This window comes from Drosophila novamexicana, unplaced genomic scaffold, assembly GCF_003285875.2.
Source record: "Drosophila novamexicana strain 15010-1031.04,08,12 unplaced genomic scaffold, DnovRS2.1 tig00000870-arrow-arrow-pilon, whole genome shotgun sequence".
Taxonomy (NCBI): domain Eukaryota; kingdom Metazoa; phylum Arthropoda; class Insecta; order Diptera; family Drosophilidae; genus Drosophila; species Drosophila novamexicana.
This window is the reverse complement of record NW_020824830.1, coordinates 514,156-531,216: the sequence shown is the minus strand read 5'-3', so window position 1 is coordinate 531,216 and position 17,061 is coordinate 514,156. Positions and strand designations below refer to the sequence as shown.

The window sequence follows — 17,061 nt, the reverse complement described above, 5'->3', positions numbered from 1 at the left end:
ACCTCATATATATATTTATATATGTATTATTTTTCTATATTTTTCTATTCGACTAACTCTTAGTGCAAATTAATTTCCATTTGAAAATCCACAAACTGTAATTTTACAAGCACTTAGCTCTGGCGAGCAGCAGCTGCTGTTGCCCGCCAAGCCGCTGGGCACCGTCGTCTCCGTCTCCGTCTCCGTCTTCCTCGCCGTGTCCGGGCACGATTGCGTTTTCGGCTGCAGCTTCCGTTCAAGCCGAGTTGGGCGTGGCAAAGCGGATTACGACAAGAACTGGAAGTGCTGCAACACTGGCCAGCAGCTAACCATAGACTTGAACACGGACGGCACTTGACCAACACTTGGGGCTTCAGCTGGCCAGTGACTGCGGCCTGGTCCTGGTCCTGGTCGAAGTGCAAGCGTTTTTCGGCGCATAAAACTTTTAAATGCAGAGATAAAAGTTGAACCTAAAGCGAATCAAACAGAAGAAGAGCCATAAAAATGCTTATAATACAGATTTCCAACACACACACACACACACACACACTCGCACGCATACAAGTAAGTATATATGTGTGGCAAATGCTCGACACAGATGCATATCTGTTGTTATTGTATGGAGGTTGTTTGGTAAATGGGGGTCAGCTTAAAGCTTGGGGCCAACTTGGTTGTGGCTGCTGCTTGTTGTTCGTTGTTTGTTCTCGTTGTTGTTCTCCTTGTTGTTGTTGTTGTTGCTGTTGTTGCAGTTAGTTACAACACGATGTGCATGTGCTGGCTATAAATACATATGTTTTAATTTCCGCACTTTTAGGTCAGACCCAACGCCCCCGAAAATGGGGGCCAGATTAAAGGCAACGGATGTGGACGTTGGCAAACTTCCGTTTTCTCTTGCACTTCTTTAAAATGCTGCTTGTATATGTATATATATATATATATGTGTGTGTGTGTGTGTGTGTATATACTTTTACTCATTTTCATCATATGAAAGGCATAAGGATACTGACTGACCGTTTTGTCGCAAACATTGCAAGTTTTTATTTTCTTTTTTCGATTTTCTGTTTATGTTTTTGTGCGCATTTCAACAACACGAATGTCCGATAGCAAACACACAAACACACACTCACACACATACTTGTGCATATGAATGCTGTTAGAATTTCATAAACATAATCATCTGCTATGCGACAACAACAACAACACACACACACACACACACACCATCACGCAAAATTCATCGATCTTTTTTCTCTCGCAGCTCACACAACTCGGTTAAATGACTCATGAAATTGCTGCTGCGAACCATTTGTTTGTATAGTGCGTGTGTTTATGTGCGTGTGTGTGTGTGTGTGTGTGAATCTAGCTGTGTGTGTGTGTGTGTGCGCGCGTATAAGTTTCAAGTGCTCGCTGTGTGCGCTTATGGCAAAGCAATAATGTTTGTGCGACTGCCGCTGCCATTCGGTTAATAATTTAGGCTTAAATACAAACGAGCTCAAGCTGCGTTGCGTATACGCCATGGTGGACATTTCAAACGGGCAACGCACGCAGGGTCAGCTTAGAAGAGAGGCGGGGCGCCATGTTGACACATGTGTACACGGCGTACATAACACAGAGACCGTGGCAAAACCCAAAGTAGCCGCAAAGCCAATTGTTGAAAGCGTTGCGGAGGCGTGCGCGGGGCATCGTATGTCAAATAAATCTAAGCGATGCTAAAGTCCAAGTGCGGCCGTGTTAAGTGGGCTCAAGACAAGGTTGATTGGGCGCGAACTTTGCACACGATTGCAAGGTGGGCTCACGGGCCAGGGGAACTTAACAGCTGAACACATAAGCTAGCGGACAAAGTAGTCGAGCGTAGGCCCAGCTAAGTCCGCGGAAGGGGAATTATTTATTTGCACGAATTATAAAAACAACAGAAAATAAATGCAAATAAATGTAAGTGTGGTGTAGCAACAAAATTAAAAAAGTTTAATAGAAAAGTATAGAATGCAGCACATAATACCAGAATAGTTAGGGCATTGAAATATTTTGAGCTCATCAAAAGAAACTGTGAGATTTTGTTGTGCAAAATTGTGTTTAATTTTTCTAGAGAAAACCTATAATATATTCATTTGACAATTGTCAAACGAGTTATCAATAAACAATTTATCAATAAACTATTTTAATAACTTTTATGACGTACAAACTATTCAATAAATGTAAAAACAAAAATTGCAATGTCAAATGTTTTATTTGTTAAATAATGCAAGTGTTAAAAAATTGATATCTCGTAGGTGCCACAGATCTTCAACAGATTTATTTTCTTAAATATAAGTATGTAACATATTTATAATTTAAAAATATAACTTTCAGAGTATATTACTTTTCTTTTGTACAACAAATTGTAGAAGGTGCATGATAAGTCCGTTGTACTATTTAAGTCCCAGTCTCTTGTCTAAAGTTATCAAAATTCTATTATTGATGAATTCAAGAAAATATTACTTCTAACAATTTTCGAGCTATGCAAATATGCCACAAATGTATCGCAAGACAAAATAGTTTTTATAGCATTACAATTTTTATATTTGTAATATGTGATAATTATTTTTGTGAATGCAGCTTTATTTAGAAATATATTATTTCAGCTAATTCAAATATAAGCTGCCAAATAATTGCATCAAGGAATATGTGCGTTAATTTTGGAAAAGTGCAAAATTTTCTTCATAGATAGAACCCTTGCTAAAGTCGACATTTGTGTTGTTGTCTAAACTTTGCCTAGTTAAAGTATGCTGGCAACATTTTGTTAAGCTCGCACGTGCTGGACGATACATTTATGTTGGGTCGGACTCTACCGCAGGCAGGCTATTTTTGGTTAGAATGTGGTGCCATCAAATTACTGGTCTCATTTTCTATGCTGAGTCTATTATGGCCGCAAAGTGAGGCAAAGTTGAGGCAAAAATGCGACAAAAATGGGCGTTAAATTTCACACTACTAAACAGAGGAGAAATGAGAAAAAAACAACAAGCCAGAAAGCAGAAAAACGTAAAAAGTATACGGGGTCCCACATGCGATGGTCACGCAGCGGCAGCGAAACAGAAAATATGCAAATTCTTGGCAGGAAGGCAACAGCCGGACAGCCAGAGTCCTGTCTGAGATGGAATGCTGAACTTTGAACCGGCTCCTGACTTGCTCGCTAATGCATTGGCATGTGCTAAGAGCTGGCATCAGCAAAAAACATTCTACCTAGCTGGCCAACAGAACACAAGACGTACACATTTATCAATTTTTTATTCCGTCTGTAGACTTTTTTTTTAAATTATGACCAAGACGCGACCGTCGGACGCTTTTGCTGCTCATTACGATCAGAATGAACAGAGAGACGCAAAATGGAAAATGCAAAATTTAGAAGACTCAACTAGGAGATGCCCTACCCAGGCTGAGATTAGAAAGTAAGAGCTGCTTGAAAAATAAAATATATATATATATATATATATATATATATATATGCATGTTTTGTCGAACTTTACATTTTTTTAAATCTTTGCCAGCTAAAGGTTCGATGTCCAAGGTTTAGTTTATTAATAACTTAAATGAAAACTTAGTTTGGTTTAATTTGTATTTTTTAGATACATTTCGATAGCACTTTGGCAATTGTCTTCAGCTCAGATAATTAATATGTAAAGACATTTTTAAATTATATATTTCTTATTGTATTAGCCATAAGTATTTTAATATGAAAAGAGTAACATGAATTAAATATTCAAATTAAGAACTACGATTAGTAAAAGCGAATATATGGAGCTGCACTAGAGAAAAATAAACTAAAAGTATAAATTGTATTATTGATGCATCTTTAATTTGTCACGTTATTATAATTTAATCAACCCTGAACTTATCTGCTTGTCTATAGTTTTTGTCAAATAATGAACAAGCAACAAAATTAAAGCAAAATAACCTGTCAATCCAATAAAACCAAAAAAACATTAAACAATTTTGTGACTTGTTGTTTAAATTAATTGCAAATAAGGAAGTTTTATATAGGCGTGGTTCAACATATATGTTTATAGATATGCTGGCCAAATAAGGAATAGTCTAAGGTTTGGGTATTCTTTTGATTTGTGTTGTTTCTCCCTTGAAATATCAGAGGGCTGCAGTAGCTCAGCCTTGGCCAGTTGGTTGTGTCTGATTGTGGGCTTCATTGAAGGACGACGCCAATGCAATGTCTATAGAGCGCGGCAACTTAAATTAGTTTATTTCTGCTTTGTTGGACGTGGACTGTTGGTGGAGTGCACAGTTTTGGGTAATTTCTTTTAATAATTTGTACTGGCTGATAACTTTGGGCAAAGTTTGTGTGTTTCTGTGTGCTATCTGGGACTTGCAGCAAGTTTGGCTGATTGAGTTGCCTTGCCACGAGTTTGGCTTTAAGTTGTCAGCGGCGATCTTTGCCAGTGGCTTAGACGAAACATAAAAGACAAGCAAACAATGCGTAAAATGTTTGCGAAACCCCAAAAAGGAATTAATTACAGTCAACGGCCATGCAAAGACGCAACCCGAATCCTTTTTGCTTGTGCTTATTTACTTGCATCTCGCTTCGCAGCCAGGGTACGGGGTTTATCTGTTTTAATGTGCCGTCTCATTTCCGGTTGTCTGGATACCGGATTGCGATGGACAGACAACGCGCAAAAAGTTGCCACGAATATTTACATACGAATTTTTCATATAGCGCACTCTTAACTTTTAGTCTTTGTTATACCCTGCACCAAATGCCTCGATTAAATATTTAGCCACTCACTTGACACGCCCAAAATGCTTTAATGAACATTAAAATGGGCGATAAACAACATTTCGAAGACAATTGGCAAATCTATTCATGAGAAACATTATAAATATCGTCTGACGGATTACTTAGGGATCATCCCATGCAGCCTGATCCTTACGAATCGCTTTGTTTGAGTCCGATTTTGATTTGAGCAAGAGGTTCTGAGCGAATGTGCACAAGAGTTTTCTTCACTTTGCTTCAGTAACTGGCATTGATGAAAGGAACCTTACTCAGGACTAAAGCTCCAATAGATTCACCTTGCATTGGCAGCTCAGACGTGTTGATGTGAGATCCAAAATTGGAATTTTTTTCGTATTAGCAAAAGATGGCTCCAAAATTTCACGTTGTTTTATTATTATTATTATTATTATTATTATTATTTATATAATTTTTAAATAAGTTTTCAAAGCAGCTTCACTTCGTATTGTCTACCTCCCCGATGCTTTCCCTGTTTAACTGAACTCGTATTACAAATAATGCTTGAATCTGGCAACAAGAAATATTTGGTAGATTTACTTTCGTAGCTTTGTTTATTAAATATAATTGTTTGATTGCAAATAAAATGAAATTCTGCTAGCCGGTCTAGCATAGAAAACAAAATTTTATTCTATTTGCAACCCTTTAACAATTTATTCAATAAGCTTGTGCTTCGTTGTAAAAGTTTATTAAAATAAAATCAGAAGAGATTTTGAGTGCTTCAAGAATTTGTTTGAAACTGTTTTGCCAAAAGGCTTTACTCCCTGCTTTTGGTTTTGTTTTTTATCTCGTTTAAGCTCAAAACCTACTTTTATATATTATTTTTTGTCTAAGGTGTAAGGGTGTGCAGGCGTCGGCTTATTGCAATACGAATTTGTTGCTTTTTATTGTAGTCTGTTTTAACATTTTTGCCCGCTGTTTAATTTAGCGGATGCTGTGAAATATTTTTGCTGCGGCTTTAAGACAAAACTTCATCGGGCGTAACAAATTTGTGCTGCCTACTTGCAGGCGCAGGCATAGATGACTTGCCCCAGATATATCACTCAACGCAGGGCAGGACCACCTGTAAAAGTGACTGAGAAGTGGCCATGGCCAAGTGACAAATTGGCCACATCAATTACAGAAATTTATTTTGCTGCTTTGTTTGCACTGCAGACGTCTCAGAGCCCGCAAACGCCCCAAAGCCGCCTACAAACTCATTTGTTCTACTTAATTTGGGTTCTCTATGTTCCGCTCTCTCTCATTCTCTCTCTCCCGCTCGCTCTCTCTCTCTCTTTCTCTCGCTCTCTTTTTCTCTGGTCATGCTGTCGATGTGTGCGACGGGTAGTCTGCATGAAAAGGGGCAAACGAAATGCGCATTTGGCATTGTTTTCAGTCTCGGTCAAGTGCGGAGTCCTGCTCCCCTCAAGAGTACGGGGTCTGCGGGGGGGGGGGGGGCCTGTGGCTGAGTTTTTTGACAGGGGTTGGGGTGTTGAACCAAATGAGTTTTATGATGAGCTGCTGCGGCTCCTCGTCCGCTGCTTTTACTGATGCTGCTGTTGTTGATTTACGTTTGTTTTGTTTGCTCGCAAAATGCTTAGAAAGCAACATCAACTAACAGTTTTCCACACTAACACACACACACACACACACACACACACATGTGTCTACATGCGAGTATATATGTGGTGTCTGCTTGGCTAGCGATAAAAACTCGAATTTTCGTACTGAAAACAAAAGTTTTGCATTTGATTTATGTGCACATCGGTTTAACTTTGTATGTAGCGTGAAATAGTTGAGGCTAAATGTAGATATTGTGCAAATGTTGAGAGCGCTCTTCAGGGAAAGCGAGGGAGGAGGTGAGGATACTCACTGCAAAGTTGGTTAACTGGGCAGTTCATAAATTCTAATCATTATAAATGCTAAGCCAAAAACCGTTGGGTGAGCAGAAGGGGAAAGTGTGCTATAATTATAAGGATTATTAAGGATTCTGATTAAGGTTAGCTATCGGACTGACATTAAAGCACAAAAGGATAAATATAGACCACAAAAAGAAGAGAGTTATTATAAATTATTTAGCTCAAATACATTCCATTATAAGTTAACTGTTTAAGAGCCTAGCTTGCTAAATTTCATTATATTTAGGTATAATTAAAATGATGAATATTTCGAATAAATTCTAACAAATGTGAATAGTCGCGTTTTCTATCCCCGGATATATATGCAAAGCAGCTTCTCTGGTAATCTGTAAGCTCTTTTTGTAATTTATCAATTTGAGCAATGGAAATTATATAATTGCAGTGTGTTTTTGGCTTAGCTGAAAAGTAACCAGTCATATATTCATTTTCGTCTGGTCAAGGTATCCTCCAGTCGGATATTCTTAACAGGAGCACTCTAACTTCTTAATTCTTCGAGCAGCTGGGCAAGAGTCTTCCCCTTCAAGCTGGGCATCTTTAAATATTTTTGCCTCATTAACTTGTCTTTTAGCCCCCGCACTGTCTTTCATGTTTATCATGTTTCACCCACACACACACACACTCACACACACATTCTCATCGGCAACAATTTCAATTTCATGTGATGCGTTCCCCTGTTGTCCAGCTGACATCATAATAACATGGCAAATGTCTTCATCAGAAATCAGCTAACCAATTGGAGCATAAGTGGCATTCAATCATTGTCACTGACAATGATGATAACATCCTCCCTGCTTAGAAGGGAAAATTCTACAGCATTTTGTCCATTATCTAGGTTAGCCACAATAGTAGGGTGAGGCTTAAGCGAAGAGCTGCCGAGAAATCGGTGCTTCAACAAGAAAGTGCCAAAAGTAAAACGAAAGAGTTAAGTAAAGTTTTGCGTTATGACCCTGAATGTTATATACATGGCATATATATTCGATATTCTGGAATAATAACAGATTCTTTTCCTTTTACTTCGCGCGACGCTTTTAAAGCATGTTCCCTAGGGTCATCGTCTTTCTAACATACATACATACATCCGGACTTTATTTGGGTTTGGGCTTTATTTTTTAACTTAGCACATGTGAAATCGAGACGCTCACACTATTCATGCGACCTGGCAAATATCAATTTACGGCTCATGAATTTCGTTCGAAATAATCGACTGCATGCGCATTCGAGTCCCACTCCGGTTCCACTCCGGGTCCGGTTGGGGGGCACTTCAAACAATTGCGCCGCAATTTATGCTATACAATTTGTGGTACGACCAGGAACACGCATGAAGTTTTCGATTTGCCAAGCTATTTTTATGGCGCCGGCAACATTTGCTGATACGATTTTGGCCAATTACCGTATTGCCAATTGGCGATTCAACTCAACTGAACTGAACTGAAATTGTTTGCGTGCGCTTCATTGAGGCACATCCATCAGATACAACCGCAAAGAGATGGCAATGTTCAAATGCATTATGTCTGCGAATGTATGTGAGTGTGTGTGTGTGCTTGTGCGTGTGATTGCATTTGCGTGTGTTTTTATGGCCACTCAACAAGCTGTTAGCTGTTTGGCTAAGCTCAGCTCAGATCAACGCAGCTCTCAGCTTATCTATGAAAAACATATATTTAAGTGGGTATCGATTTTGATGTTGGCAACGGCCGCAGCTAAAGCTAATGCCAAATGCGGCTCCCCGTCGCAGCCGCATTGGTCAACCCCATCAACAAGTCTCGCTGGTGCTCGCTGGAATCGGTATTGTTCTCACCCTTTGTTTATCCACGCCCTGGCTAAGCGCTTGAATCAAAAATCTTTCGGGTTGGGTCTGGTGCGCATTCACTTGGAATGCGAGTGAGACATTGAGACTTTGTCATCGTCATCGTTTTATGCAAATATTTCTCGCACATGCCGTTTCTCGTTTCTCCTTATTCCGCATTTCCATTTTAATAAAACAGTAAAAGAAGCATATATTTCACACTGAAACTTGAATACACTCACTCGAATGCCTCCAAAAATTAAACAAATTAACAAAATCCATTGCCCAAGCATTATCATATCTAGAAGTACACTCATTTTCTAATATTTGTTTGATTGACTTTTGCCTACTTAAATGATTATCTCTCATTGACATACTTTTGCCAAATTTAAACAAACTTCATTTGGGTTTGAAAACAAACTAATCTGTAATAAAGATTTAATTTGACTTTGCCCGTGAGAGTGTCGAATCGCCAGGTTTGCAATTGTATTGAATGTCTCAGCTTTAAGCCCGAAGCAAGTGCATGATGTGAGTACGCCCCTTCTTTTTGTTGTTGTTACAGTACCCGCCCTTCACTTAGAATATCATTGGTATATGTACTCACAATTCCAGGGTAAGCTGGCGATCTAATGATGTGTAAATGCTTTGCTCTTGTTTAACAGAGGGTTGAAATTCTCGGACTAATTTAAGAAAAATGTATTTTTGATTGCATGATTTCTGATGTTTTTGTTGTTCTTCTTGTTATTGCTGCTGCACTCCCTTTTGCTGTAATTTGTAAAGCCAGGCCTCAACTGCGTTCATTTAATGGCTGGCCAGCAAAATGAATACTTTCACATTCGAGTAAACAAAACAAAATAAAGAAATTTGGCTGAGTAAGTAATAACTTAGTAAAAACGTCTTCTTGGGCCTAAACAAATATTGTGGCATGTAGTTGGCGACTTAAATAAATTAGCTTTGATTATGGCCAAGGCCGATTGGTTGCCTCTGCCTTTGCCCATGCCTCTTGGCGTGCTTCCACATCGCCTCGAGCGAACAACATTATCCTGAAGATTGAAATACTTATATAGAGCAAATGCTTAATTATATTGTTGGCCGTCGATGACGCAAAAGGCAAAAAGCCAAAAAAGTAAGCACGCAATAAGCATATAAATTTCTCATATACCCTGTAGTCATTAAAAATGGAAAACAAAAGAGTCTAATAAATTCAAATGTACTTTACTGGACAATGGCATCATACACATGACCAGAAAGTTTCCAGCTGGACGAGCTTGTTCCATCTAACCAGGAACAAGTTTGAGTTTTTGATAAACGTTTCTATATCATAGGATATACGTTTAGATACTCTCACGTGAGGTACTTTCCAGTGAGGATTTAAGGGTTCGATAACTCCAATCAGTTCTTTAATAATCGATATTTATCGAACTTATGTGGAGGGTTCCTTAAGTATGCGTAGTTCACAAAATGTTGATTGTTTCTTCGTTTGTAAACATTTACAATTAATTTCTATAAAGCTGACTAATCCTCTTTTACAGATAAATTTATATATGTATATATACCCTATATATCTGCTCCATTGTTAATAGACCTATACTTAGTTGCCTTTAAATCTACCATTAATAATGCTGTATGCAAAGATATTATATTTTTTTTGTTTTATGCGTTTCATTAACTTTTTCTTATCTTTTCTTTGTCAAATTATCTGGGTTTTGTTTTGTGTCGTAATTTTTATTATATATTTATTTTTTGTTTCTTTTTGTTTTTTCTTTTGGCAATTTTTTTTGCATTTTGTTTCAGTTTCCGTTTTTGTTTATCTTTGCAGTTGCCGCCCGTCCTCTTGACACTTTGATTTGTTGTTTGACTTTGCTTTATGTTTCAATTTTCCACTTTCATTTTCCTAATCTTTTCCATTTCCCGTCTATTTCTGTCCCTTACCATTTTTCATCTGTCCGTTCGGGGCCTGCAAGCGTGCTATAAAACCAAAATAGCCCACTCAAAAACCCGTACACCTTACACACACTCACACACACACACATACACAGACACACATAAAGCTCTGAGTGCTCGCATCTTGAAAAAAGGCACAGCCCAAAATTCAACGCCAAAGTGGACAGTGTCCGTATCCCTGGTTCCTCCTGCCCCACCCGAGGCCAGACGAGAAATCTCGGAGCTGGCCAAACAGAGAATATTTAGTATTTGGGCTTGACTTTCAGTTTGCTGAGCGAATGGTTGTGCAAGTTCTTGGTTTTTGTTTTCACGGCTTGTTTATTTTTGCTAACACTTATCAAAATATTGACGATACACATATTGTTTTGCGTTGACTTCATGGGGCATAAAGATATCGGGGTCCACGCCAAAAACAAAGCGAAAGCAAAAGATAAACAAAATCACGTGGCCATATACTCTTGAATTTTTCAGCACATGTGCGTGTGTGTGTATGTGTTTCCCTTTTTTTTTAGGGATATGTCGTAACTTTCACTTTGTTGCCAGAGTTTTCCATGCTTTTCCCTATCCCCATCCGTATCGGCTACCCTATCCGCACTTTATTTGCCCCATTGCTGCTTAAGTTACTTTCTGTCCACGCTTGAATTTCTTTGCCCCATTCGAACTTGGCTTGTTCTCTGTCTTTTGCTTTTTTGCCCTCTGCTGAGCTAAGCAGCTCATTTTCAATCGAGCATGTGCATGTGTTGGCTTTGCGATTGTGATTCTGATTTTTCTATCTATTTGGCTTCAGCTGGCTTTTGCACGCCGCCCTCACTGTTTGGCATTTGCTTTGTTTTTCGTCTGTTATTTTCATAAATAAATTTGCATGCGAAATGACATTGTTTATGGCATTCCTATATATGAAGAACGCATGCTTTCATATTTCTCAGACTCGACCCGGCGTCTTCGTCTTTTTGTCACACGTTGTTGACAGCTTTGTTAAAATATGTTTACATGCTCAAATTAGTCTCAGGCTCAGTTGCAATCTCTTTGACATCCGGTTTCTATCGTCTGTTTGTCTGCGTCTCTGTGTCTGTGTGTCTGTGTGTCAAAAGTTGACATCCGAAATGAATTCGTAATTGAGTTTTGTCCGCCGTTCTGTGTTCCTTCATTCTAATTCTCGCCCGATTCGAATTTAATATTATCAGCCTAATTCGCATTTATGTTACATATGTACTCGCATATGTATAACATGCTATAATTATTTTTTCTTGAATATATGCATATCAAGCCTTCTGTGGGCCCCCCCACCTCAGCCTGATAGCATGGCGCCATGGAGGCGACTTATTTGTCCCAGAATTACTTATGCTCTGATGTGCTCTGCTCTGTTCTGCTCTGCTCCGGCCTGCTGTGCTGTAATTATTTCAACATTCTCATCACATTTGGGTAGAAAAGAGGCCATAATTATTGAAAATAAGCCAAGCGCAGCAGATTTGTTGCCTGGCTCTGGCGCAGCTCCCCCTCAGCGCCAATAAAATCATTTGCTGATTAGCGACTTCTGCGTAACACATGCCATGGAGTTTCCTTATCAGAGCAAACACAACAAATTTATAAAAGTGGATAAATATGTATTCTAGTGGCTAAACGTGGGTTGCTCATACGCCATGTGAGCCGACGGAATCGAAAACTCTGTCACATCTTTGCCGTTGTATTCGTTCTTTATTTATTTCTGTTGTCGTTGCTTTTGCTAAGAATTTTGATAAGAACTCCGCCAGAACATTTTTTGCCAGATTTAATGTGACTCTTCACGAGCTGCTAATGTTCTTAAAGGGATTAAAGTCAAGTATTTACGAGAAATATCTAAATCAAATGACTGTAATCAATAATCTCAGAATATGCATAAGAATAAGTTTGTATATTTGAATGAAAAGCCTATTTTGTTCCATACCCATAAGAATCTTGGGCATCGAGACGCTCTGTGCTTAAAAACATATTCAAATACATAACTCTAAGCATTCTGTGAGGGGATCTATGAGAATTCAATTAAACATACATGCACTAAGAAAATGGCCGCAGTATATATACACAAACATTGTTGAGAGAAGATGGTTGGCGGTATCCACAAGTTGGACGCACTTTACTTGTTTTTTTGTTGTTTACTTACGTTAAATGTAAAACCACATTTCGACTTCAACATTCCGCCTATTGACGAGCACTGAAATCCAACCAAATGCCGCCGTTAAGGGAAGAAATAAAGCCAAGTGGATCATACATGTTATCCTTGCGAGTCTTTGGATTGACTTTTACATCAAAGTTGGTTATAATTTCGACGAGAGCTGCTTTAATCTGGGCCAGAGCCAAGCGAATACCTGCAGGACATCAGGATGTGTGAGTAGAACTAGGATTAGGTCAACTGTTATTTAATGTACCTATGCAGATGCGAGGACCATCGCCGAATGCCATGAAGATTCCGCGCTCGCGATACATTTTGATCGCATTGGGCTCTAGAAAGCGATCGGGTTGATACTCCTGGGCATTGGGAAAGTAATCATTGTCTAGCATGAAGCAGAGATGAGGTACAAGGACTGTGGTGCCCTTCTCTATAATGAAATTGGGTCCGTTTCGATTGGACAGCTCGATGGGTCGAGTGCACAGTTTGTTGGATATCGGAATTGGTGGGAAGAGTCGAAGGCACTCTGTAAGGGTAAAACTGAGTTGTTGTTAATATTCAGGTGATCCAATATTTACCATGCACACAGGCATCCAGGTAGGGTAGCTCGACAAGCCTTTCGAATGCAACAAAGCCCTCATTGTTCAGATGTGCCTGCAGCTCCTCGCGCAGCCGCTGCTGTGCCTCGGCATTCCGTGCCAGCAGCAGCAGAGTATGGGCCAGAACAGAGGCCGTTGTCTCAAAGCCGTCCAACAGAAAGGTCATCGACTGGGCAGTTATCTGTCGCGTGTTAAGGCTCCGCTTTTTGGCCAGCTGCAGAATGTAGTCCAGAAAGTCGACGCGATCGGATTGTAGGCCAGCTGCCCGTTGGGCATGGCGCGTGTCAATCGCTGCCTGCATGAAGTCCACGAAGAATGCCTCGACGTGCTTGGGCACAATACGTAGCTTTTTGATTTTACTCAACGAGGGTATCAATGATATTGCGACAAAGTTGAGCACAAGGCTCCAGGACTGTTGGAACATTGCCTTTATTTTGTCCATCACTGGCGTGGGATTGTCGGTAAAGCTCTGAGCGCTAAGGCCGAGCACGCAATCCGTGACCATTTCTGTGGTAAAGCACAGGCTGATCTGTAAGATATTGGGTTAGAGCAATTTCTGATATTCTCACAATCTGCCACCCACATCCTTGCCATTCAAGCCATCAGGTGCAATGCGAATTTGTTTGCGAATAAATTCGTTCATCTTCTTGCATACTTGGTTGGTTACGGGGTAAACCGATTTAATCTGGGAGTATATATAATTTAATAAGCTGATATTGATGCAGTTCTCACAAGGCTTACGCGACTGATGGTTAGTCCTGGAGTTATATCGGCGCGGCGCTCTTTCCACTTGTCCCCGGTCAGTGTGAAGATATTGCTACCAACTATAAAGTCGGACTTCTCATCCACCAGGTTGGCCAGTTCGTTGTCCTGGAAATGTTTAAAGTCCGAAACGAAGACACGATGTGCCAGCTCCGGGCTTACAACCAGCAACTGAGGTGAGCGTGACGAATAAATGCCAACTGCATCATATTGTTGCTTGTATTTGCTGTAAAAAGAAAGGACAATGTTAAAGAAGAATATTAATTAAATGTTCTATGAGAAATAGAATCGCAACAATTACCAATAAATCTCATTAAGATCTTGTATAGCATGTTGCTTCATTTTGATCATGTTAGGATAGTTGCCGGTAAGTATTGCCGGGCTCGGGCCAGGCACTTTCCGCTTGCGCCAATAGCCATAGTTCCAGATGAGGAACACATAGCCCAGAGACGCCGCCAGCATCAAGAGAGTAATTGTTACCAAAACCATTATACCAGCTGTTGTATCAAGTTTCCAGCAGCAATTACGTTTGCCAAATGTGGTTCGAGCGTTTACTATTTTGCGTATTTATAGGTAGTATCTGTATCTGGTTCTAGCTACTTTGTCGGTCAGTTTTCCCGATAAGGCTAATCAATAAATGCTTTTAGCTGCTGCAACTGCCAGCTAAACAGTTGAAATAAATTGGCTGATAACGTTAATGTTTATAGCAATTACTTTTCATTTCGAATTCTAACGCGTCAGTGAATGTTAAAATGAAAGTTGCGCTGAAATTGTGTAATTCTCCACATCTTTAGATCGAAACGTCGATTGTCAGCATGGGCATCTCCTGGTCGGGCACTCCCCAGTGAAGCACTCTTACTAATTATATAGCAATATTATTTAACTAGTACTTCACACGAGCATTTCACTTTGCATTCTAGCTGCGATACAAGTAGACGTAATTGATGACAACAATTATGTGGATAATGGACATATGCATATCTCAAGGTTCTTTAAATTTAAGAATTAATATTTAAGAATCCATACCATGTACGTCAATCGACCAAATTATAATTTTGTAAGCTATAAATTAAACAAAGAATTCTATAATAAACGTCTTTTTAATTTGCGTATATATGTACATATCTGCGTATCATACCCGACGTTTGGGGTCTGCCCCATCTGAGTCTTTGCTTTATCATGATTGTATGTAGAAATTGTCTTAATCGTAAATAACACACGATATGGGCCAAAACAGTTAAAGCGGTTTTGGGAAATTCTTAGAACTGGCCTATATCAAAACTCGATTTATTTTCATGCATTTGTATGCAAGTTTATATAGTATAATTATTAAAAAGCCAAAAGACAGCTGAGCAACATCTTTACTAGAGAGTAACTTTATATGCCCGCCTAGCCCTTGTTCACAGGTAATATTTGTCAGTTAAATTATTGAATTATTATTATTAAATCGGACCATTATATCATTTAGCTGCGATGGATATTATATTTTGCAAGTGTATTAAATATTGACTTCGATCTTTTTAGATGAAGGTAACTTATGTGTAAATCAAATTGAATAAATCACTTTATCGAGTAACGATTATCTCTCGTGCTTGAGCCAACGCGTGATAGATCTCTGATTTATTACTCTGAGGGCAGAGCCTCCGACAGCTTAGTTCCATGTGGCTCTCTATTGTAGGTCGCTTCTCTTAGAATTTAAAAATGAGCAGCAAAACATTATAAATAGCCATTTTATCATTTTTCAATGAGCTCAGGATTTTATGAGAGCAGCCGCTCTCTGCGGCGCTATTAGCGCGAAAAGTCTTGCGACACTTTTTGCCGCTCTGAGGACTCAACGTGTTGTTTGCTCAGTGATAGAAGTTAGTCCCATTGTCTACGCGATGCCATCAACATCTTGATTGTTAGTCACCAGCCCGCAAATGTGGCCAACAGGAGAGAGCCCAAACGGCAGACTGAGCAGCCCAAGCGGCTTAACATAAAGTAATCTAATGGCAGTTAGTCGCTCGGTAAGCACTCCCAAGCACTTACGCAGCCTGGAACGGACGATGCTGCCACCTTGTAGCAGGAGCAGGAGCAAGAGCAAAAGCAGGAGCAGGAGCTATCGCTATTCCCAGGACGCAAATTATGCATTAAGCTGTAGAAAAATGCCGCATAATGTTATCAGGCGGGCGAGCCAAGGCAAGCCGAAAAGAGCCCAAAAAAGGAGCTGGCAAATGCTGCCCGTCCGATACAAGCAGAGCAGAGTCTGAGCTGAAGGTAAATGGTGACCAAGGTGATTTCCTGTGTCTTAGCCTGTGTCTCGGCCAGATGACTCAACATAAACAGTTGGCAAAGCGAAAGCCGCAATCAAAATGTGTAAATTAGCACTTGATGCAACTGGGTCTGCCATTTCCATACCAATGCCCATCAGGCATCCTCTGCCTGGCACGATGCTGAGCTCGGCCTGGCGCTGGCTGACAGACGCTCGTGGTTTCGCTTGTCAGCGTCGACCTGTCGACTGTCAGGCTTCGCCATGTCGTTGGTCGACCTGTATTCATATATTTCATGGCAAATTGCAATTTCCACTTTAATCTCCGCTGTGCTGTGCTGGCTCAGACTAAAACCAGGCAACACCCATACGCCCACTCAGCTCTTGTCAACGGCCGCAGCTTATAATTTCGTTTATAATTACATTGACAGCAAAAGCAAAACTCAAGTTGTAGCTGCAGCGGTTACGGCTGCAGCAGCATTTGCTGAAATTCCAGCAAAAAGTGCCCACCTGCAGGCGACGCTTTCCTAATTAGCCCAAAGTACAGCGCCAGCAAACCATTTCAATGTGCATGTGTGTCTGTGTGTCTGTGGGTCTGTGGGTCTGTGGGTCTGTGGGTCTGTTTACCTGTGTGTGTCTCTGCATGCCCCGTCATGGGGCACGTGGTAATTCGTTATTTCTGCCCATCAGCCCTCTGGCTAATTTGAGGCACCTGCCAAATCCACCAGGTATAAGTCAACTGTCAACTGGCGCACATTGCTTTGTATATTGAATATGAAACTATTTTCGAAAGCAGGTATGAGAGAGCATTAACAATGAAGTCAATTATATTTCAGTATTGAGAGAATCTAACATATAACCCTTCCGTGCTATGTTTTAATGAAAGTTCTTATATCATTTCTTATCATATTAACAAATAACAAGTAAAGCT

General features: G+C 39.9%; 1 protein-coding gene across 1 annotated transcript; it reads right to left on the bottom strand.

Moving 5' to 3' along the window:
• Window positions 1-418: 418 nt before the first annotated feature.
• Window positions 419-14,371, bottom strand: LOC115764682 (probable cytochrome P450 28a5). Its single transcript, XM_030707870.1, has 7 exons — window positions 14,184-14,371; window positions 13,862-14,108; window positions 13,704-13,805; window positions 13,100-13,649; window positions 12,781-13,047; window positions 12,516-12,720; window positions 419-449 (listed from the first exon to the last, which is right to left on the bottom strand). Exons 1-6 carry the CDS (start codon window positions 14,369-14,371, stop codon window positions 12,554-12,556), a joined length of 1,521 nt encoding a protein of 506 aa, XP_030563730.1. The 3' UTR covers window positions 419-449; window positions 12,516-12,553.
• Window positions 14,372-17,061: the final 2,690 nt, after the last annotated feature.